The sequence below is a fragment of the Balaenoptera borealis genome (genome assembly GCF_965194805.1).
Source record: "Balaenoptera borealis genome assembly, chromosome: 12".
Lineage (NCBI taxonomy): Eukaryota > Metazoa > Chordata > Mammalia > Artiodactyla > Balaenopteridae > Balaenoptera > Balaenoptera borealis.
Window position 1 is genome coordinate 70,975,280 of NC_138869.1, and position 22,636 is coordinate 70,997,915.

At 36.6% G+C, this 22,636-nt stretch overlaps 1 protein-coding gene across 5 annotated transcripts in view; it reads left to right on the plus strand.

Annotated features, from left to right (window-relative positions):
- Positions 1–22,636, plus strand: part of MAPK14 (mitogen-activated protein kinase 14) — a 72,003-nt gene that overhangs the window by 6,569 nt on the left and 42,798 nt on the right. For 3 of the 5 annotated variants that reach the window (XM_082346726.1, XM_082346725.1, XM_082346727.1), the window contains exons 2-3: positions 15,243–15,372; positions 21,819–21,877. In XM_082346726.1, the coding sequence (XP_082202852.1) occupies positions 15,243–15,372; positions 21,819–21,877 (189 nt within the window). Of the gene's footprint in view, positions 1–13,272; positions 13,549–15,242; positions 15,373–21,818; positions 21,878–22,636 lie in introns of those variants that run through there. The other 2 variants (XM_082346723.1, XM_082346724.1) reach the window with 1 other exon arrangement.

The window sequence follows — 22,636 nt, forward strand, 5'->3', positions numbered from 1 at the left end:
AACCTCATTATAAAGTGGCTTCCCCTGACTCTGGAACCTAGGAATATCGTTTCATGGTTGCCATGTACTTGGAAGTGATGCACGAGTTTCTTCAGGACGAATAAAAGCAAAACCTCTTTAAACTTGAAAAAAAATTTTTTTAAATAAATGAAGCTTTTAGTATTAGAAGTAGTTGTCTTTGCATAGTCCTTCTGTAAGTTAAGTACATGTCTGTTAAGGATTTATAAAATTAACCAGTTTCCCAGCATTTTAGCCTTTTAATAATTTATTCTAAGGAGGAAGTAGATGGTGGCCTGTAAATTCTGCACTTTTGACAAAGGGATCCTGGGCTTGGCTCCTAGGCTGAACGTGGGGGAGAAAGTACAGAAGAGAGAGGGGTGTAGAATGATCCCTAAGTTTTGACATTGGACAAATGGATATATCTAACTTTGGAGTCTTATAGGGCACAGGATCTAACTTTGGAGTCTTATAGGGAGAAGAGGATGGGTTCATGCTAATCTCCTTGAGGCCAGGACTTTGTGTTATACCGATACTTTGAGCACCTGCTATGCGTGGGTCACTCTTTAGGTGCTAGAGTATGAGCAAAACAGACAAAAATTTCTGCCCATAAGAAACTATATTCTAAGGGCAGGGGAATAGAAGTAGACAATAAACAAAAAATTAAAATTTATAACATGTCAGGTGATAAGTACTATGGGGGAATAAAGTAAGGAAAAGAGAGGGAATACTGGGATGGCTGTGCACTTTTAAGCAGGGTAGGCCTCAGTGATAAAGTAACAATTGAGCAATGACCTGAAGGAAGAGATGTAGAACACTGGTTGGGCCTGAATGGGGAGGGAAGAACAATTCTGTGTTGAGGGATCAGCACATGCCCTGAGGCAAAGGCCTCATTCTCTAGCATAGCTGGAAGACCAGTATGGCTCGAACTGAATGAACCAGGGGCCAAATAGTAGTAGGGGAAGTGGGTGGAGGAGCTACAGAGGTGCTGGGATCATAAAGGGTCTTATTTGCCTTTGTAAGAATTGTGCCTTTTACTCTGAGACGGGAGACCATGGAGGGTTATAACCAGAGGGGAGACATGATCTAATGTATGTTTTAACAGATCACTCTTCTCTGGGGTCCCTGTTTTTTCATTTCTGTTCCTCACCCATTTAGAGGCGCTAACTGTAGTTTAGGGTAGAGTGGGGGAGTCAGATGAATTGGTGCACAGCCCTGATCCGTATTCAACAACTCTTATTCCAGAAGGCTCAGTGTACCAGAGCCAGTACTTTTGGTGGGCCCTAGAAATTCAGGATATTCCAGTCCAGCTCTTTAAATAACATGTGGAGCTTAACTTCACTTTTCAGGTTTCTGTTGCCAAAAGGAAGGGAGCAAAGAGATTAGCTCTAGACTTCTGACAAAAGAAGATTAGCCTGCTGGCAGGTTGAATGTTTTCTAACTTCTTTGGGCTTCTAGGTTTTTTTCTTACTATTGGGTTATTTTTAAAAAGTCATTTTTACCTTCTTTCAACTTTTAAGATCTCATTTATTTTCTGTTTTATTTGGCCCTGTATCTGCTTTACATTCCTCTGCCTTGCCCCCATCACAATACTTTTAGTAGAGGTTGGATTATTGTTACCTGTTAATAATGTTTTGGCTAGGTGCCCCCAATGACTTCTCTGTTAACTTGAATAAATCTTATAGATTGACAGATTCTACACATGTCACCCTATAAAAACCCATAGGATTTATTTACTTTTCTGCCTTTATAGATACAGGTTTCTCTCTTTTATGAAAGCCATCCCCCTTTCACTGCTCTATCATCTAGTTGCAGAAAATAAGTGTTCCTAAACACAGATTCCCATGACAACATAACAAAAAGGTAATAGAACAAATGTTTATTTTGTCTAGGCCTGCTGTCTGAGTAACTTTATACCCTGAACATTTTGGCTTCTGTTACTTTGAATGATGTTACAGATTTCCTTGTTTTCCTCAAAACCTTTCTCCTCTTAGGCCTTGGTGGCATTGTCACTACACCTGTGACACGATGGAAGGTATGTGAGTGTGTGTGTCTTACTCTCAGTCTACCTGCAAGTGTGCATTGGTTGCTTTACCAAGCTTACCATCCAGAGTGTAGGCATCACACATCATTATGCAAAAAAAAAAAAACAAAAACAAAACAATTTCTTCTTTGTTTTCTTAAATTCATTAATTCAGTATGGCCAGTGCTAGGAACTGTAGTAGGTATTCTGTTTATAAAGACTGAAAAAAACAAAAAAGCAGGAAGGGTTCCTGCTTTTGAAAATATCAGTCTGGAAGGGACACATTTATGTTGCTTTCTCAGAGATTGCTTTGGAAGTCCTCAGTAGCTTTTCTTTTCTGCATTCTTTCAGCTTCAGTTGCCATCTCAAATCTACCTTTATATTTCTAATGCGTGACATTCTAGTCACTTTTTACATCTAGGGCAACTTTTTGCAAGGATGTGTGTTTGAAATCTGTGTCAGACCTTTCCATCTGATTCAGAACTAGAAAGCGATGACATCAGCATGTGCCCACAAGAGGTCAGAACTTCTTCTTTTGATCTGCCAAGGGCTCAGGGAGGCTGTGGTTTAGGGTAGGAAAGGGACAATGAGAGTAAGTGTCCTGTAGATCATTAACGCAGCCCTGTAATTCCTCATGGGGTAGTGTCTCTGCTGTGACCGTCTTCTCACCTGCAAATTATGTGCCCCTAATAATCATGCCTTTAGTCCGTCCTGTGACACTGAACTTGAGGTGTCTGGTTTACCCAAGTATTTTCTGAACTCTTCATTCTTGTATTTCCTTATCCCTGTAGTAGATATAACTTTATTCCCAGAAATAAATGCTTTATTCTTAATCCCCAGTAGCTATTTCTTTTTTCCGCCTTCCATCAAATCCTGCATCTAGGGCTTTAGGTAGCTTGAACCTTCTTGAACTTAGACTTTTGAATACTAGTTTCTATTTATGTTTTCTTCTCCAGGCTACCAAATGCTTGTAAAAATCTTAGTTATCTTTCTCACTTGGTATAATAAAACATGACTCCTTAATGATTTTAGTATTAAATTGAAGTGAAATTTTGATGTTCGTATCTTACACTGATATGCTTTTAATAATTTCCTCATCTGACATTATAAGTTTGGCTTGGTTCATTTTCTGATACCTAGGTTAGTGGCCTAAATGCCTTATGCTTTGAATGATCTGCTTTGAAATTAGCAGTCTCAATAAATTAAATGATATTGATGCTACAGGGAGCAAAAGGGAAAAAATAGCAAATTAAGAGAACATGCAGTAAGTATTATGAGCATCTATCAAGCTGTGCTTACATTCCCAAATATAGTGTAACACTAGGGTTACTCCTCCTGTTGACATCTTGGGTTGATAATTCTTTTTGTTGTGGGGACTATCTTGTGCGTTGTAGGATATGTAGCAGCAACCCTGTACCCTACCCACTAGATGCCAGTTGCAGCCTCCAGTTGTGACAACCAAAAATGTCTCTAGACATTGCCACATGTCCTCTGGGGGCAAAATCACCTTTGGTTGAGAACTGCTTATATAACCCTATATATTTGGATTGATTGGCCCTGAGTAAAAACTAGATAGGATAACTTGAACCTTCCACCTGCAAAAAGAAACACTATACTTTCTGTGCATATTCCCTTTGAATTCATTGTCTGATACAGTCTCAACAGTGTCTTGTTCATATACTGTACATTTAAATTTATAGTTCCAAACGTAATATCAGGAATGTCTAACTCTGGATTTCAAGTCTATTGAAAGGTAATGTTTCATGCTTTCCCTTGATTATTTTTCTACATACTTCTTGAGGACAATCTCAGAGATGCAGCACTCACTACCCTAGGATTAGATTCATGTTATAAACTTGTATGGTTCAGCCTTAGATATGTGGAACTGATATTTGAAGGAAGCTTATCATTAGCACTGATGAATGACAGTGGTCATGAAAATTATAATCAGGGAATAAGCCAATTGCCTGAAGATTTCTATAACTAGGTATTAAAGCAACATAATTTTGAAAGTTTGAAATGTGTGTGTATTTTTATATTTATGTTTTAGATTTGCTGTAGTGAAAGAAATCTGTTGGTCATCCATCTGACAGTGTTAAATGCCCACCAGTGTCTAAAAGGAACAGACATAAAATATTAGTGAACTATATGTATATATAAAGGTATTGATGTATACAGAGATGTGAGGGCCCTGTGGGCTATAGTAGTTGGCATGTTTCATGAAGGAAGGATTTGAAGATTGGGGTTTTTTTTTTGTTTTTTGTTTTTTAAATAAATTTATTTATTTATTTATTGGCTGTGTTGAGTCTTCCTTGCTGCGCTCGAGCTTTCTCTAGTTGTGGCGAGCGGGGGCTACTCTTCGTTGTGGTGCACGGGCTTCTCATTGCAGTGGCTTCTCTTGTTGCAGAGCACGGGCTCTAGGCGCGCAGGCTTCAGTAGTTGTGGCTCACAGGCTCTAGAGTGCAGGCTCAGTAGTTGTGGCACATGGGCTTAGTTGCTCCGTGGCATGTGGGATCTTCCCAGACCAGGGCTCGAACGTGTGTCCCCTGCATTGGCAGGCGGATTCTTAACCACTGTGCCACCAGGGAAGCCCTGAAGGTTGTTTTGAAGGATGGGTAGTATTTGGAGCATTTCTAGAAAGGGAACTTTTTAGGTAACAGGAGAAAACATAACTAAGAGAATTAGATATGAGATGGACTGCCCTGACAAGGGTAGTATCTCAGATAGGGTGAACCCCGTTGTGGTTTTCATTCTGGTTGTGTTTCAGAATCACTTGTGGAGCTCTTAAACATACAGGTGCTTGGGTCCTACCCCTAGAAATTAAGAATTAGGTCTGGAGTAGGGTTAAGGCAACTGCATTTTTCTAGGCAATAGAGAGCTAGTTACAGTTTCTTGAGTTGTAAAGTAGGGAGGGAAAGTATTTTAAAATTGGTTTGATTGGAGTGTTACAGAATGGATTGGAGGAAGCAAATATATTGCTTTGTAAAAGTCTCTAGTAATTTATGTACATATCTGTTTAATCTGACTCCCCAGCTAGGTTTCTCAATTCCTTGAGGTCAGGAACTATCTGCTTTGGTATGTATTTACTAATCTTGCATTATGTTCCTGAAGATAAACAGATAAATAAACTATAGCTTCTGCTCTCCTTCATCTAAATTGGGAAACAAAGTCTAAATTGTCTAAATTGGGAAACAAATATATACAGGAATACCTCTTTTTTCAGTTTAGTGTCTAAAGAATTGGCTACATTATGTTTCTGATTGTAGTAGTTCTTAGATCCTATCCATTAACTGCTGAATAAATGTGCATTTTAACTTGAAAGGAAACGATATTTTAGTTTTCCGTAACATGACAACAAATGATCAAGGATTTGGGTCCTTGGTTATATTTTAATAACCTGCTCTATCTTACTGTTATTTCAGAAATATACTCAACCTCAAATTTGAGAGTAAGAGATCTAAAAATACATGTTGAGAATTTACTATGTGATAAACCCCATGCTGGAAGCTGATCATGAAACTATTATATAATAGCACATTCATTTCCACTTGGAACATTTACTACTTGTCTTTTATAGTTCATAAAGTACTTATACATAATTATCTTATGTGAGCTTCAAAACAGCATTGTAAGATAAGCAGAGCAAGTGACACCCCCATTTTATTGATTTGGAAACAGGCTCATAGAAGGTTTGGCCAAGATCACTTGCTAGGAAGTTCCAGAACCAAAGCTAGAACTGAAATCTTTTGACTACTGGTTTACTTTTTTCTATGTCAGACTGCCTATGTTTATGCTTAACAGAATTTTTTGAGATCAGATCATCTAAATACTGCAAACAGAGACCATTCACTAGGATGTAAAAGTAGCTTTGTTAAGTGGAATTTCAGAGGTTTTTTTTCTAGAGCAATAAAAAAAGTACTTATGTAGTATTACCAAAAGTAAGCAAGATATTTTCCAGTGTTTTGATTTTTAAAAATCAAGTTGCTAAAAATAATGATGTGAAAATTATTTGATACTCCTCCCTTAAAGAGGTGGTGCTTTAATTCTCCTCCCCTTGAGTGAAGACTGTATTTAGTGACTCACTTCTCTAAAGTATAGACTGTAGCAGGAATGATGGAGTGTGACTTCTGCGGGTAGGTCATAAAAGACATTGTGACTCCTGCTTTGGTCTTTCTCTGAGTTCATCTGCTCTAGGGCAGTTTCTCAACCTCAGTACTATTGGCATTTGGGGCCAGAGAATTCTTTGTTTTGAAGGATATTTAGCAGTAACCTTGGCCTTTACCCACCAGATTCCACTAGCACCCCTCCCTCCATCACCACCACACCCTCCCGGTTGTCTTAGACATTGTCAGATGTCCTCTGAGCAGTAAAATTGCCCTGTGTTGAGAACCATAGGGCTGCTACATTGAGAAGACACTGAAGCAGCCCTATGGAGAGGTACACATTTCAAAGAACTGAGGCCTGCCAACACCGAGTGAGTGAACCATCTTAGAAGTGGATCCTCCAGCCTCAGTCAAGCCTTCAGATGACTCTAGCTTGACCAACATCTTGACTGCAACTTCAGGAAAGACCATGAGCTAGAACCACCCAGCTAGGCTGCTTCTGAATTCCTGACCCACAGAAACTGAGATACTAAATCTTGTTTAAGCCACCAAATTTGAGGGTAATTTATTATCTAGTGATAGATAATTAATACTCTTAAGTGTTACTATAAAAATATATATATATGTGCATGTGTATATATATGTGTGTGTATGTATAGATATAGATATAGATAGATATGTCATATAAGATGGAGAGTCACAGACATAGCAAAACCCAAAAGTTGTGAAGTCATGTCAATCAATGCCTGTTATGTACATCTCTAGTCATGATCATAGCATGTATTTGTAGGGTGCTTTTCTGGATATGAAGCCTATGAACACTATTACTGTACAAGACTTTTAATTGTAGCAGCAAGGCAAAGTTGATTGATGGTAATACTAAATAGTTACAATGTAATATATGATTAGTCTGTTCAGTATTTCAGATTTGCTTGAAAGGAGTTAAAAATTATTTAATGTTAACTTCCAAAACATTTGTTATTGAAATTTTCAAACACATAAAAGTAGAGAAGATATAAACCCGTGGTGGCAACATTCTAATGAGGCTTTGGAAAGTAATCCCCTTTAAAAGAAATGAAATAATCCATGTGTAATATTTTTGCATTCAGTGTGGGATAGCTCTTGCTCTTGATGCAGATACATACTTCACATTTGCAATCAAAGATGTATGTTAACTGACACCACTGTAGCTTTTAAAGCTTCAGTGAAGAAATATCTTACAAAATTATTCTTACTTCAAACGGAGCGTTCAGCAAATGAAGATTAAGTGTATTTTAATCGCAAATGGTTTGGGATTTTTAGATTGTATGCCTAAGTGAATTTCTACATTGTTTGAATGTTAGTTTTCATCAGCCTAGTAAAAATGGACGCAGTTGTGAAAAACATTTTTGTTCCAGTAGTTTAGAAGCTTTTGCAGCAGGAATTGGATCAGATTAGTTAGGAATGGCAAGTATTAGCATATATGTTGCCATTCCCTGAGTGCCAGCCCCATGGCTAATGTCCCTAATAAATCCTATCACAGATACATTTTTCTGTCTGAATGAGATTTTCATGAAAATACTGAATTTGCCTAAAAGTTCTTGAACTGTAAGTTTCTGCAAGGCAAGGTAAGTGATCAATTAAATGAGTCTTTTTTCCATTCCAGGCTGCTTCTCTATTAATAAGGTTTTTCGTGTGTCATTTGTGTTTTTTTTAACCTCTGAGAAGAATTTTTAGAAACTGAAAAGCTGGGGATTGGTCATATTGCACATACTTGTAACAACTGTATTAATAACATCTGATTTTCTTCCTATCAATATGAAAGTGTTATTGTAAGAAATTGAATTCCATTTAAAAATACTATATATAGTGCAAGTAGATCATTTTGTGATTTATTTTAAAAATGAAAGTGTAAGGTAGACATTAAAACAAGATATTTGAGAGTTAGTAAAGGTATTAAAAGAGAGCTAGCAATGTTTCAAATGGTAAGAGTTTTTAAAGTCAACTTTAAGTCCCTTGCTACTCTAAAGAATATTTTTTGAAGTTCTCAAATTAAAACTTGAGTTCTTGTTTTTGCATAAAGTTGCCTTTATTTTCATGACATTGTTTCCAAAATGGAGGGGCAGAGCATAAGCATCAAAAGTACAGTGAAACTTGCACATTTTTCTGAATTTAGAAGAAAGAAAAAGTAGGTTTCTGTAGTAGAGAGAGATGTGCTGAAAAATATTTCCAGTATGGTATTTGCTGATATTTTTGTCAAGTTGTTATAGGTAAAGAGAAAGTTCAAAGTTAGTCATCTGAATTACTTATTTAGAAGGCACATTTTGAAAACTGTTATCAATTAACCTGAATTCAATTGGAAAACCTCAAATTATATGGGGAAGAGATGTCATCTCTTTGAAATTATTTATCTCCATGTAGATATTTTAATAAATTCAATGTATTAATGACAATTTGTTAATTCAGTGTAACTACGGATTTTAATATATTTAAATATTTCCATTGGGACTTCCCTGGTGGCGCAGTGGTTAAGAATCCGCCTGCCAATGCAGGGGACATGGGTTCAAGCCCTACTCTGGGAAGCTCCCATATGCCGCAGAACAACTAAGCCTGTGCACCACAACTACTGAGCCTGTGTGCCACAACTACTGAAGCCCACGTGCCTAGAGCCCGTGCTCTCCAACAAGAGAAGCCAATGCAATGAGAAGCCCGTGCACTGCATTTAGAGAAAGCCCACACGCAGCAGCAAAGACCCAACGCAGCCAAAAATTTAAATAAATAAAGTTTTTAAAAAATAAATGTTTCCATTAATTTCCAAAAATAAGTAAAATTATGTTGTCTTCTTAACCATTATTGACGGTTCATTTTTCCTTAACATCATTCAGGGATTAGAGAAGTTGTCTATGACCATTAAAAGAAATTGTAAAATCATTTATGATCCCCGTAAATTACTCAGATACTTGCCAAGTGATTGCTCATTCTTCATTTTGTTGGGGAAAACCCAAATTGTTTTTTGAGGAAAATCCTGGTGCAGTCATTTATACTCTCATGCTCTGTGGACGTGGGCAGTTGTCCTGGTTAGGCAACATCTCACCTTTCTTAAGAGGTTGTCTCTCTTCCTTTGCTCACTCAGCATGTTGATCTGCCTTTACCTTGCAACACAAACACTCTCCAAGCCAGGTTCCAGTCATGGAACATAAACACAACGTCCCTGTGTCTCAATATCTTTCAAAAGCTCAGTTGATGGAAATCATCTTTGAGGATTGTCTGAGGAATATGGAGCTTATTATCTATTTTTCTAGAAACACTTAAGATTTCCTCTTGGATTAAGTCTGTCAGAGAGCAGCGTGCCGTGCTGTTTAGTCCTCTCCTCCCTGCCTTTGCTAATGAACTGTATTTTGGCCTTATGAAACAGTCTCCACTGATGGATGCTCTAAGTAAAGAACCATCTGAAACCCACCATTATAATTGTGTAAGGATGTTGATTAGGACATTTTTACCACATTATACAGTGTCTCTTTCATAAACATACACAGGAGGAACCGTCTCAGGTTTTATTACAGGAGTAATTATGCCTCTCTTCAGTTCTCTGAGTACCTGGTTTGTTTTTATTATATGGTTCCTATGATTCATGTCTTAACTGGTTGTATTCTCTTTGTGATGGCTTTAGTGGGCTCACAGCCAAATTTGGGGCCCACCTCTAACAGGTATTTAGAAAGGACCTCACAGTAAACATTTGCACTAACCTCACCCATACATAATTTCTTATTTATCTTGTTTATTTTTCCCCTAATCATTTATTCTTATGTCAAGTTGTATGTATATAGTTCTAGGCTACTTTAAATCCATTGTGAAATAAAGCAGGGTATATGTAAGTAAACTTAGAATTAAACAAAATTAGGATGTTAAGAATCTAGTAAGCCACTTTTTTTTCAGGGAGAGGGGAGGCAGGTATGAATGTATAACAAAACATTTAATTTTATTTGACGAATATTATTTTGTCCCAGGTACTGGATTCACAGTCAACAGTAGATACGTGATGATGACAGTCTAATATTATAATATCTGTTTTTAATGAATTTTATATTTCTCCCTTTAATTTTTTTTTTACCATAGCAATGTTTTTTATAAAGTATGAATTAATTTTAGAACTTTATGAGTTTACAATTGGGGGAAAAACTTACTGAGCAATGTGTCCTGGATTTTATTCAATAGTTTGGAGAACCTGATCTTCATAAAGGTAATTCCATTTTATGATGTTGCTCATGAAAACACAGTTTTATTTGTAGTTACAGTTTTTAAAATGTGATTAAGAGGAATCTTCCCAACTGTAATACTAGTAAGTGTAATAATAAAGGCAAAGCCAGTAGCTGGGGTTGTCCTTATCTCAGGCTGCTTGGCATCCTGGAAAAAGAGCACTGAAATTAGACAGATCTGAGTCTGAATCCCCCTGCATATGAGTTATATGCCATTCAGTGAGTTGTTAATGTTTCTGACCATTAGTTTCTTATTTTGGAAAGTAAGTATAACTATCTCACAAAGTTATGAGGATTAAATGAAATGTTTCCCAAATAATATGTGGTATGATCAGGTATTCAATAACTTGAATTTCTTCTCCTCTGACTGTTCAATTGGTTTTATCAGATGATCTTTTAAAAATTATTAGAAATTTCTGCTTTGGGTAATTACAATATGTTCAATTTAGGATGAAATATGTGGTTTCCTCTTTCTCCAAATATTGCTTTGATTAGTGATAGAACAGGTTAGGTCAGAGCAAGTTAAATACTTAAACAGGTGGGGGAGGGGATGGATCATATATTCTTTGCTTCAGCCACTTCTGCCATAAGGATACTAACTAACAAGCAGAGATGGATTACTAACTAACAAGCAGAGAGCAGTTTCTCTGAACAATTCCTGTTTGCTCTCTTCTGTAAGTAAAGTATATTTTAAAATGTGGGAGTATGTGTCCTTTGAAGTAGAAACTATTAGTCTCTTCTAAGGAAATCATGCAATTATGGAAGAGGCAATGTGAATGAAGATGTCCATTGTAGTAGTGTTTGTATTATTTGTGTCTGTGAATGAATGGAATAGCTTATAAGGCCTATCAATAAGAGAATGAGTAGTTTTTGGTTCAGATATTTTTGAAATTGTTGTGAATGATTGTTTAGTAAAATAGAAAATGCTTATGGCTTAGGTAAGGTGGGTACAAATTTATTTATATACTTTGAGTATAGCTATGTGAGGATCATTTGAAGGAAATATACCTGTCAATAGTGGTTTTATGAAAGTTAGAAAGCATGCCTCTTTTTGTTTGTTTTAGGGTAACAGAAGCACAGACGACTTATGCTTCTAACTTTACTAATAACCTTGTTAAAAGATATAAGCTCATTTTTTTAAAAAGTCAGGGGATAGAAAAATATATATTAAAAAGCAAAAGTGTTAAAAGTCCTGAGTATATTAGACATTTATTCTCTGCTTATGTGTATATATCTGAATGAGTGTACATTTTTTTCCCCCACAGATGGGGATAATTCTTTACTTCTGAAACTTGTTCTCTTTCCCATCAGCAGTATAACAAGTACATATTAGTATGTGGAGAGTCTTGTTAATGGCTGCAGTATACGGTACATGAGAATGTACCATAGTTTAAACTCTGCTGTATTAGATATTAAGGTAGTTTCTAGTTTTGTTCTTGTGAACTGGCTGCAATGAACATTTATGTATTTTGAACCCAACTTATATATTTTTATATTTTTAAACCCAACTTACATATTTTTGAACCCAACTTTTTAAAAAGTGTAATAGTTGCACTGTATTATTGGGCATTATTTGCTTTCATGTATGTTTCATCATCCCAGTTAGATGGTTAAGTTCTTTGATATCAGGTACTATGTTTAATGTTTCTTTTGTATCCACAAAGAATCTCATGAAGGAGATTTTTCAGTAAATGCTTAGGAAGTGATATTTTGGTATTTGTGAGATATTACATCATTGACTCCTTTAGTGTTTTAGTCATAGTATAACTTTAGAGATTTAAAACTCCCCCTTGATAAAGTAATGTATATTGAGTGAAAGTTATTTCTTATGAAATACTTTTCATTAATATTATCCTGAGTTCAATGTAAGATCACAGGAAAAACTTTTTCCTTATGAAATGCAATTAATTATAGTGGGACGCATTTTAGAAAAGAAACAGAGTCCATACGATTAGAATATATTTAAAATGGACTGAACTGCTGGCTAGGTTGAACTTGCTTTTCTGTTATGGTTAAAGAGTTCATGCTTGAAACACACCACTTGGATTTGAATCCCAGCTCTGCCATTTTCTGTCTGTGTGGGCATATTAGTTAACCTCTCGGTGCCTCAGTTCTCTCATCTGTAAAATGGGAATAATAATAATGTCTTTTTATAAAGTTGTGATAAGGATGTTCATTCATGTAAAGATTAAAACCAATGCCTAACAATAATAAACACTCAACACACATGTAAGTTTTTAACATTCATATCAGTTTTTTGTTGGATCCCATTGAATTTATAAGAATTGAGGGCCAAATGATAAAGTTGAAGTTTTTCTTTCATATTTCATTTTATACTTTTGTAAAGCAATTATTGAGAATGGACCACGTGCCAGGCATTAAGCTAAGTCCTATGGAATACAATACTGAATAAAACAGAAGACATTTGCTGCCCTCAAGGTGCTTATGATGAGTGGAAAACGCAGACATTATTATGTCTAATATTTGAGCTTTACCATGGCCAGGCCCTTTGCTAAACCTACTGCAAAAGTTATCACATTTAATCCTAACAAACGTTGGACAGATTAGATATAAACATTATCCTCATTTTATATATGAGGCCGAGAGAATTTAATTAACCTCCTCAAGGTTATATAACTACTAACTGGCGGAACTGGAATTAAAATCCAGAGTCTAATACCAAAGCCCCAGTCCTTATTTAACCACTCTGCTGGGTGGTAAATAAACATACAGTAATAAATTGTGATTATTGGGGTCTGTAGGGTACTGATTAATCCTAGTTTGCCTTTTGCTTAATAGATGCAGGAGTCAAATAGAGATAAAAATACGTACTTTATTACTGGAAAGCTAGCGCGGAGAATGACTTGGACAGGTGGCTCAAGTGGGCGTCTTCTTTCTTCTCCACTGAATTGAACTTGCACACCCAGTTGCTGGCATGTCAGCTAGAAACCCGATGGCATTCCTTGCTCCAAGAGGCTCCAACAGGCTTCCCAGCAGAGGAGAGGGGAGAATACTCAGCCTGCGGGTAGGCAGGCAGACTCTGAGGTGGAGAGCTGAAGAGGATGGGTCACACAGGAGGCCAGGAAATTGGACGTGCCCTCCACCTGGATGCTGAAGTTGCCAGGAATGATGACAGAAGTTGGGAGGGGCGAGAGACTTTAAGACAGGACTTTAAGATGGAAAATTCCAGGTCAGTGGATAACAGCAACAGAGAGGGAGAGATGGTCTTGAGCAGGAGCTTGTGTAAATCAAAGGGAAAGTTATGGTCTGGAAGTGGAAACAGTTGGCAAGGAGGACATGTACCCCACCTGCTAGCTGTGAGGTACGTGGCATATGAGAGTGAGAACCCACTCTAATAACACAGCTATAAGAGAAGTAGTGTCTTCAAGGTACAGTACAGCCTGGTTTCAATTAAAGCAAGGAGATGGAGGAAAGGTTCAGAAGTGAAGATTTACAGGAGTTTATTAACAAATTGGGAGTTGAAGAGCAAGGACATAGGGTAAGGATTTGGGAGTGAAGGGAGGGGAACTTCTGGTGCCAGAGTCATGTGGGAAAGAGAGTTTGGTGAGAATAGATGATCCGAAAGTCTTGGATGTACCCATTAGAGACTGGAGGTAAACAGGAGGATGAGACATGATAGAATTAGCCCAAACAGTCTCTAAAAATAATTAAAATACACATCATATCTTGCTGTAGATGTCCTGTATGATCTGGCCTCTGCCTGTATCTCTGACCTCATTCTTTTCCATGCTCCCCTTGCTCCTCGTGCTCGACCTACACAGGCCATGTTTCTTTTGTCACTCCAGCACACCATATTTTTTCTACCTCTGTTTTATTTTTCCTTTGTTTGCACTTGCTTTTCTGAGAGGCAGCACAGGAAAATAGTAGTGTGAGCTCTGGATCCAGACTTCCTGCACTGTCACTCTCTAGCTTTGTGACCGTGGGCAAGTTATTTATACTCTCTGTGCTTCAGTTTCTTTATCTGTCAACTGGGGAATGATAATAAAGACTCACTAAATTTTAATAATAATTTTTGCTTCTGCTTGAGGCTCTTTTCTGCTATATCTTTACATGGTTGCTACTTTCTTATCATTCACTTCCCTCAGCTCAAATGTACTTCCTCAGACATCCTAACTAATGTAGCATAACTCCACCAGCTTTCTGTTGCTCTTTATCCCATTATTCTATTTTATTTATTCATAGCATTCATCACTGTTTGAAATTTATTTTATTATTCTGCTCTTCCCCTCTCCCCCCATCCCCTGAGGTCAGGGATATGTTGACTTATTCCCAACTGTATCTCAGCTTCTAGAAAGTGACAAATACTTTGTAGGTGCTCAAGAAATTTTTTTGCCAACTCACTGTCCTGAAAACATGGTGGTTTCCAAGGCCTCTGATCAGGCAGCATTTGGTGGCAAGGTGACACTGAGGCCTAGGCCAAGAAGACAGAATCCAGCTCTTTGTGTACCAATCTGTTGGCTCATCTAGATCAGGTGGCTGCTTGTTTTGTGTTATTGGGACATAGCTACATCCATTTAAAAATTTATTATCTGCTGCTTTCCAGTTCCAAGCACAGAGTTGAGTAGTTGAGACAGAGACCCTAAGCCTCACAAAGTCTAAAATACTTACTATCCAGCCCTTCACGGAAAAAGTTTGCTGATCCTTGATTTAGATGCATAGAAAAAAAGACAAGAAGGAAACACCAAAAATAATTAATAGATTACTTTGGATAGTGGGATTATATGTCATTTTAATTTTTATCTTTATACTTTTAAAATTTGTTAAGAGACCCATTTAATTTGGAAATGAAATAGCCTTATAAATACTGATTTTAATATATTTAGATAACATTTGATGATGAGCTTTTTATGTTTTTTTCCTTAGTGCTGCTTTTGACACAAAAACTGGGTTACGTGTTGCAGTGAAGAAGTTATCCAGACCATTTCAGTCCATTATTCATGCCAAAAGGACCTACAGAGAACTGCGGTTACTTAAACATATGAAACATGAAAATGTAAGTTAATAATTCAAGGCAGGATAAACTCTGCTCTTTAATAGACTGGAAAAAATTGTGTTTTAATTACTGCGAATGGAAATGCATTAGAGTACATCAAACTTTGGACCGTCCTTCTTGTACTGGGGTGTTAGTGACCACTGCATTATGTCAGGTAGATACTCAAAGCCTTGGGATGAAATTGGTGCATCTTCCTGGAGTTCCAGTTTTAACTTAAAGATTTTTAGAGGGAAAACATATAAAAATTTTTTAATAAAAATGAATATTGTGAGATAAAACACAACTCACAAGGACTTTTAACAGAAAATATTACAAAGAAGTTTCGTATTCTCTACTTGGTTTACTTAAGACTATATTATCAGAATATGGGAATCCATGGTATTTTGTGTTGTTATGGGTTTTTTCAGTGGAGAAGTTTGAGGAAGAGTGCCTTAGTTCACTGAATGTCCTATCAGAGATGGGTATTATTTTCTGGATAATTTAATATTATAATTTTTTCCTTTTAAGTTTTAAAAGACAGATTTTCTAGATTCAGGGATTTTAATAAATGTGACAAAGACATTGTTTAAGTTAAATATAACGTTTTCTTGTCTATAAGTTTGGACATTTGAGAACAATGCTGTCCTGCAAAGGAGTGCTTAAAAATCCTAATAGCATAAATAAATGGATGCAGTTGGAATATTAACTGAAAGTGAAAAAAACAATTGACTGAGGACACTTATTTTCCTGAATTTCAAAATCAAGTTAGAAAGGGTTTATGTGATTGCTGTATGAAAGGAACTGTAAAATTTGTAGCATTATGGAAACAATGGCCATAGAGATTTTAGAACTATTTGACCCTATTGGTGGTTACTGTGACTGTGTAGAAAAAAAATTCAATTTTTCAACTTATTACTTGGCTATTCAGATATTTTTCTGTTTCAGTAATTGAACTCTTTTTCTTCATAGTAAGAAAAAAATGTATTAAAATACATTTGTTTCACGGAGTACAAATTTCTTCTAAATTGAGAGCATTGTGACTTAAATTTGGAATTTAAGCTGTTGTAATCACAGCTGCAGCTTATTTATTTTCGTGTTTTAATTGCATGCTATTGAGAACGTCCTGTTTTCCACAGATTATCTCCATTCCTAGGTATAATTTTTCTATGAGCATCCATGTGCAAACTTGAGTTTTTAAGAAGTTCAGTGCAGAGCTGCAGCCTTCCTAATCAGTGACATGTTTATAAGAAGTTGAGATATGTGGAGAAAGCTGGCAGGAGAATCTTTATTCCAAAGTCTGCATAAAATCAAGGTGGTCTGGCAACTTAACTGATGGGTTTACATTTGGCTTTTAACACAGTTGAGTCATTACACGTTAATAAATGTGACAAAGACACTGTCATAGCTTTTTAAGAATACTTTGAAAATGGAATGCAAGCCAAACATTTATGGAACCCCAAAGCACCTCCAGGAGGCCCCAGGATCCCACTGATGTTGTCTATGCTAATTTAAGAACATCTACTGTAGAAGATTACCAGCACTGTAATTTATTGTTCTGCTTTATTTCATAGTCAATTTAAGCCAATGTTTAGGGCAAAAATTATTTTGGGTTATCTGAATCCATGCCTTGGCTTTTCTAGTGATCATTGCAACAACCTTATTTAGTATGCTATATTTTAATTTTCCGTAATGAGATACTTTGAAATATGTCTTACATGATATTGGGCTGGTTGCATTTGAGCCATTCTGTATTTGTAGACATGAAGAGGCCGCAGTGATGGGATACAATTGTTTTAATTTAGGAAAGGCTATACGACTTTAAAGAGGACTGAGCGTATTAGGAAAACAAGATTTTAATTTATCTAAATTGTTTTATAAGCAGTTTACTTAATAGCAGTCTTTTTTATATTAAAATGTTCAGGTTTTCACTGTATCAATATAGAGGGTCACCTGTATTTAGATGGTGATTTGTTGTTTGAACAAAAGGAGGCAGATGGCTGAATGTTCATAGTTCTCCATTCTGTTGGCAAATGTTTGAAGAGGGACTGGGAAAGGGCCAAAAGACTTTGACTAAATGTAGAAAAATTCCGGAATTTCAGTCTATTCTACAAACGCTTGTTAGGTATGTACAGTGTAAAAGTATTTTTACCAGGTGAAGAACCAAGACTTCCAAGTAAGTTTAATTGAGGATTTTAAGAGGAATTCCTCTCCGTTATCTTCTCTTCCTCTTTTTCTTTCTTTCTTTCTTTTCTTTAATGACTGTTTTGGGCCACTGTCCAATTTTTAGCTAGCTGCCAGGACTCCAAAGACAGCAGCAGCAGCAACTTAAAACTCGTGAAAAACTTAAGTAAGGATTGGTAGCAAATAGAATTTTTAGCTGCCAGAATGCACATGTGATCTTTTACACAAAAATGCCTCTGACTTACAATCCGTAGTCCGTTTTATTTCTTTTACTAGTGATAATGAATGACAGATATGTAATTTTCATATGGGTTATAGGAGCTAGGGGATGTTACTCTCTGAACAAATTTACCTGGCCCATTCCTGACGGAATTTTTTGACCTTGATCTCATTGACACCTGGTCTAAGGAAAGATTAAAAGGAAGCAGCTGGCTAGCTGCATCCTTTTGCTGTCTGAGTAGGTACTGTACAGTTAAGGGCCTGGAGACCTATACATTAAAAAAAGCTTTTAATGATTAAGGGACTCCTTTCATAAATTTTATTTGGGAGCCTTAGATTTAATCTTACCATGATAGAACAAGTGGTTGTTTTGGTGTGCTTGTGTTAAGTACATTAAATATTGTCTTTGACTGGTTACTGACTTCAAGTGTTTTGTGAGTGTGCACCAATTTAATAAAGATGTATTACTTCTGTTTGTCATTGTAGGACAGTCATCAGAGATATTTGCTGATTATTTGTACTATAACCGTCTTTTCTAAATATTTAATTACTGGGTTACTTTCTAAAGTGTCTGAAATCATATAATGGCAGAAGGAGTAAGGAAATAGGCTAAAATATGACAAATTAAAAATAAATTTCCATTTAAGAAATGAGAAATGAATCGATTATGGAATGTTCCCCAAATCTATTTTAATGCTGGGAAACTTTTGTTTTACAGTATTTTCCTTATGATTAATACTCCATAAATAGGATTAATAGAGAAGGGATATTTGTAAAAGCCCACAAAAAATAAAAAATACTTTGATGTAACATGAGTGGCTTTAATGTCATAAAATGTGTCCCTTTTAAGGAAATTAAAATTTGATAGAGTATTTGCTAATATGCTTTGTTCTATTATTTTTTTCCAAATTAGTCATTGTGCTTCTTGCAGCCATACTTTTTGATCATTTGAATAATTGAATTTAGCTTTATATGTCATGTTTTGTTACTGGAAGAAGCTGCTTCAAATAGTTTGTTTCTGTGATTTGTATTTTACGGTTCATTATAAAACTCTGAAGTTTCTGGTCACGATTTATTTTGGTAATCCACAGCAGGTCAGTCCTTTGCGCTAGGCACCTTCAGATACATTGTCTACATAATCTTCCCCAAAACACTATGAAAATAAGCGGTGATATGCACGTGTCTTTCATCTGAGGAAAATGAGGCTCAGAGAAGATACTTTTATTTATGTAACAAATATTAATTGAACTGCTGTGTGCCAGGCAACATCCCATGTTTTGGGGTTATTGGAATGTAAAAGAAAGAAGCTCATGGGTCTAAGAAGTCACAGATTGATTGGGAGTTCAAATTTATAGCTGTTTGATTCTAAAATACCTATTGTGTTTTCATATTGAAATGGGAGTTTTTATTTAAAATGCTTGGACTTGTTTCACTTTAGTGTGTTTGAGATAACCCTTGCATGAATAATCCTGTGTGAATTGGATCTCTAGTAGTTTAATTTTATTTTGATCTGAGGATATTTTCACAGCCACAATTCAAATAATAATGTAAAACAATGTAAATTGTTTTAAAGTTTTCTTGTTGAGAAGATGGGGCATCTCAGATAACAAGAATCAGTGATTAGAAAATATTGGAGCAGGTGAATAAAATTGGCTTCTAGATCTCAGCCATCAGAAGTACAAGAGGGTGTAGGGGGTAGTAATCAAAAGACCAGAGGTTGGGACTTCCCTGGTGGTGCAGTGGTTAAGAATCTGCCTGCCAATGCAGGGGACACTGGTTCGAGCCCTGGTCCAGGAAGATCCCACATGCCACGGAGCAACTAAGCCCGTGCACCACAACTACTGAGCCTGCACCCTAGAGCCCGCGTGCCACAACTACTGAAGCCCGTGTGCCACAACTACTGAAGCCCGTGTGCCTAGAGCCCATGCTCTGCAACAAGAGAAGCCACTGCAATGAGAAGACTGCGCACCGCAACAAAGAGTAGCCCCCGCTCACTGCAACTAGAGAAAGTCCACGCAGCAATGAGGACCCAATGCAGCCAAAAATTAATTAATTAATTAATTAATTTTTAAAAAGACCAGAGGTCTTAAGCCAGGACTGTATCAAACTCAAGGAGAACAATTACGATTTAGATGGGAAAGGAAAAAGAAAATGATTTGACTTACTTTAAAGCACTATTCAGAGCTATTATAAGGTCATCGATACACTATTGGTGTGATGTAAGTTGGCCTCATCTTTATGGAGGACAGTTTGACAGTATTAAGATCCTTAAGCATATTGATATCCTTTGATCTTATAATTCTATTTCTTGAAATTTATTCTCTGGAAGAAAATACAAGATGTATATATGCACACATGCACGCATATGCACATATACTTGCAGTGTTCCTTAAATGTCCAAAGATAGGAAATTGGTTTTATTATGGTATATACAAATGATAGAACATATTATTGAAAAACATTTGAGGACATGAGAATAGTCATTATTTGTTAAGTGACAAGGCAGGATATAAAACTGTATGCATAGTATAACCCCGATTTAATTTATGTACATCAGAAAAATCAAAGAAAGTATCTCAAAATGTTAATGATAGTTATAACCAGTAGTACAATTAGAGGTAATTTTCGTTTTCTTGTGTACGGTTGTCTGGATAAGGAGAAGATGGATAACTGTACTTTTCCTTTGGAATAAGATGCAAAGACTTGAAAAGCTATTCTTCTTGAATTCCAAGGCCTTTTTTTAGTTTGTTTCCCTTTTGGGTTCAGGCTATATAATTGAAATTGCTTTTAAAAGTTGATATTTGTGTGGGGTTTTTTGGGGTTTTGTTTTTTTTGTCTTATAAATTTATTTATTTATTTATGGCTGAGTTGGGTCTTTGTTGCTGCATGCGGGCTTTCTCTAGTTGCGGCAAGTGGGGGCTACTCTTTGTTGCGGAGCACGGGCTCTAGGCGTGTGGGCTTCAGTAGTTGTGGCACACGTGCTCAGTAGTTGTGGCTTGCGGGCTCTAGAGCACAGGCTCAGTAGTTGTGGCGCACGGGCTTAGTTGCTCCGTGGCATGTGGGATCTTCCCGGACCAGGGCTCGAACTCATGTCCCCTGTGTTGGCAGGCGGATTCTTAACCACTGTGCCACCAAGGAAGCCCAAAAGTTGATATTTGGATGAGTGGTGTAACATTCTAATTAAAAGTGCTCTTTTTCATGATAATATTTTGAGTGTTGGTATATTTTACTGAGTCCACAGTCATGGGTCAGTTTTCATGAAGCCCATTTAGCTTTTCTTCGTTTCATTTCCAGATACCCTTAAATCTTGCTGGGCATATTACACATGAATTATATGTCTTGTTTGCCTTCTTAGTGCCTAGCTTTGTGGAAATGAGTGGTCTGGGTTTTAGGAGGAACTGGGGAAGCGGGGGGGGATGTTAAATTAATCAGTGTAAATCCATGACCAGAAAAACTGCTCAAAGACCATGGATTACTGAGTATTAAGTAGCTCTTTGCTTTATCCTTGTATAAAGATAGCTTTTTTTTTTCATTTTTATAGTCTGATCTAAATACCTGATAGTGATTAATAATCTTAATATTAAGAATATTATAAGAATAATACCAAGAATATACTGAGAAGATATATTGGGGCTTTAAAAATGTCAGTTTTGAAGACTATATAGTAATTTTTATTGAATAATATATTTTAAAAAGAAAAATGATACTATAACAACAGCTGTAGAAGTATGACTTTTTTCTGTTTGTTAATCATTAGACTATCAGTGCATGTGTAAGTCAAGAGTCCTAAATCTTTTTGCTTCCTGATAAGCTAATGGCTATATGTGACCAAATTCTAAAGACATGAAGATTTTAGTAGTAAAATGGGTTATTATGAAAAGTGATGTTTAACAAGTAAAAAACAAAAGCATAATTTGGGTAAAAAATAAGTTGGAGTTATTAAGTATACAATAATGTAATGTACTGAACTGAGAGCAGGATTTGGAATTAGTTCCTATTAAAATGACTAAGACCTGATGGATAAGTTCAGTATTTATTTACTGTTTGATTTTTATGTTTTCTTGTAGGTGATTGGTCTGTTGGATGTTTTCACACCTGCAAGGTCTCTGGAGGAATTCAATGATGTGTGAGTAAATCTTTTGTGTTTGCCTTCCTCCGCCAGAGGTTAAAGATTAGCAGCGCATTTCTACTCCTGAACCACTTAGCACTATCAGACTTAAGATTCTTTATTCCTGTCATCCAACTCTTCTGTGGAATGGGGAATGGATGCAGAAGATGTATATTTTGGGGGGTGTAAATTAGTATTTTCATCATCTCAGGCACATTGTGCCCTATTTGGAGACACAGTGGTGGGTCCTGGCAAGAGTTCCATAGAGAAGAGTATAGGGAGTTTTGACCATGATTTTTATTCTCAAATTGTCTGTCCCAGCTTTCAAAGGGACATGTTTATATCAAGAAATGTGGTGGAGCCCTGGTTCCATATAGATTCTTCCATTTCTTTTATCCTGCTTGTGTGTGGGAAATGCATGCTGATCTTTAAAGTACTGGATTTCTGTACTGGGACAAATGTTGGGCCTCATGTGTTTAGAAAGCTGATTCTCCCAGTTTTGTGACCATCTCTATTGTTTTAGCCTGGGGAACCACCCCTAGAAAGAGGGGCTGAGATTCTCAGGAACGAGTAGTCGAGGGCTAGGGAAAATGAAACAGAGAGGAAGAGAAAGTTGCTATGAGGGTATGTTATTAAGTCAGTCACCATTGTGTGCAACTGGGCTGAAAACTGCCAGGGTCTTCAGTTTTCTAGAAGTTGTATAGAATGCACCTCAGATGGGGAACATTTACCCACTGGCTTCTGACTCCATTGGCAAGTGTTGCCCCATGGGGCAGT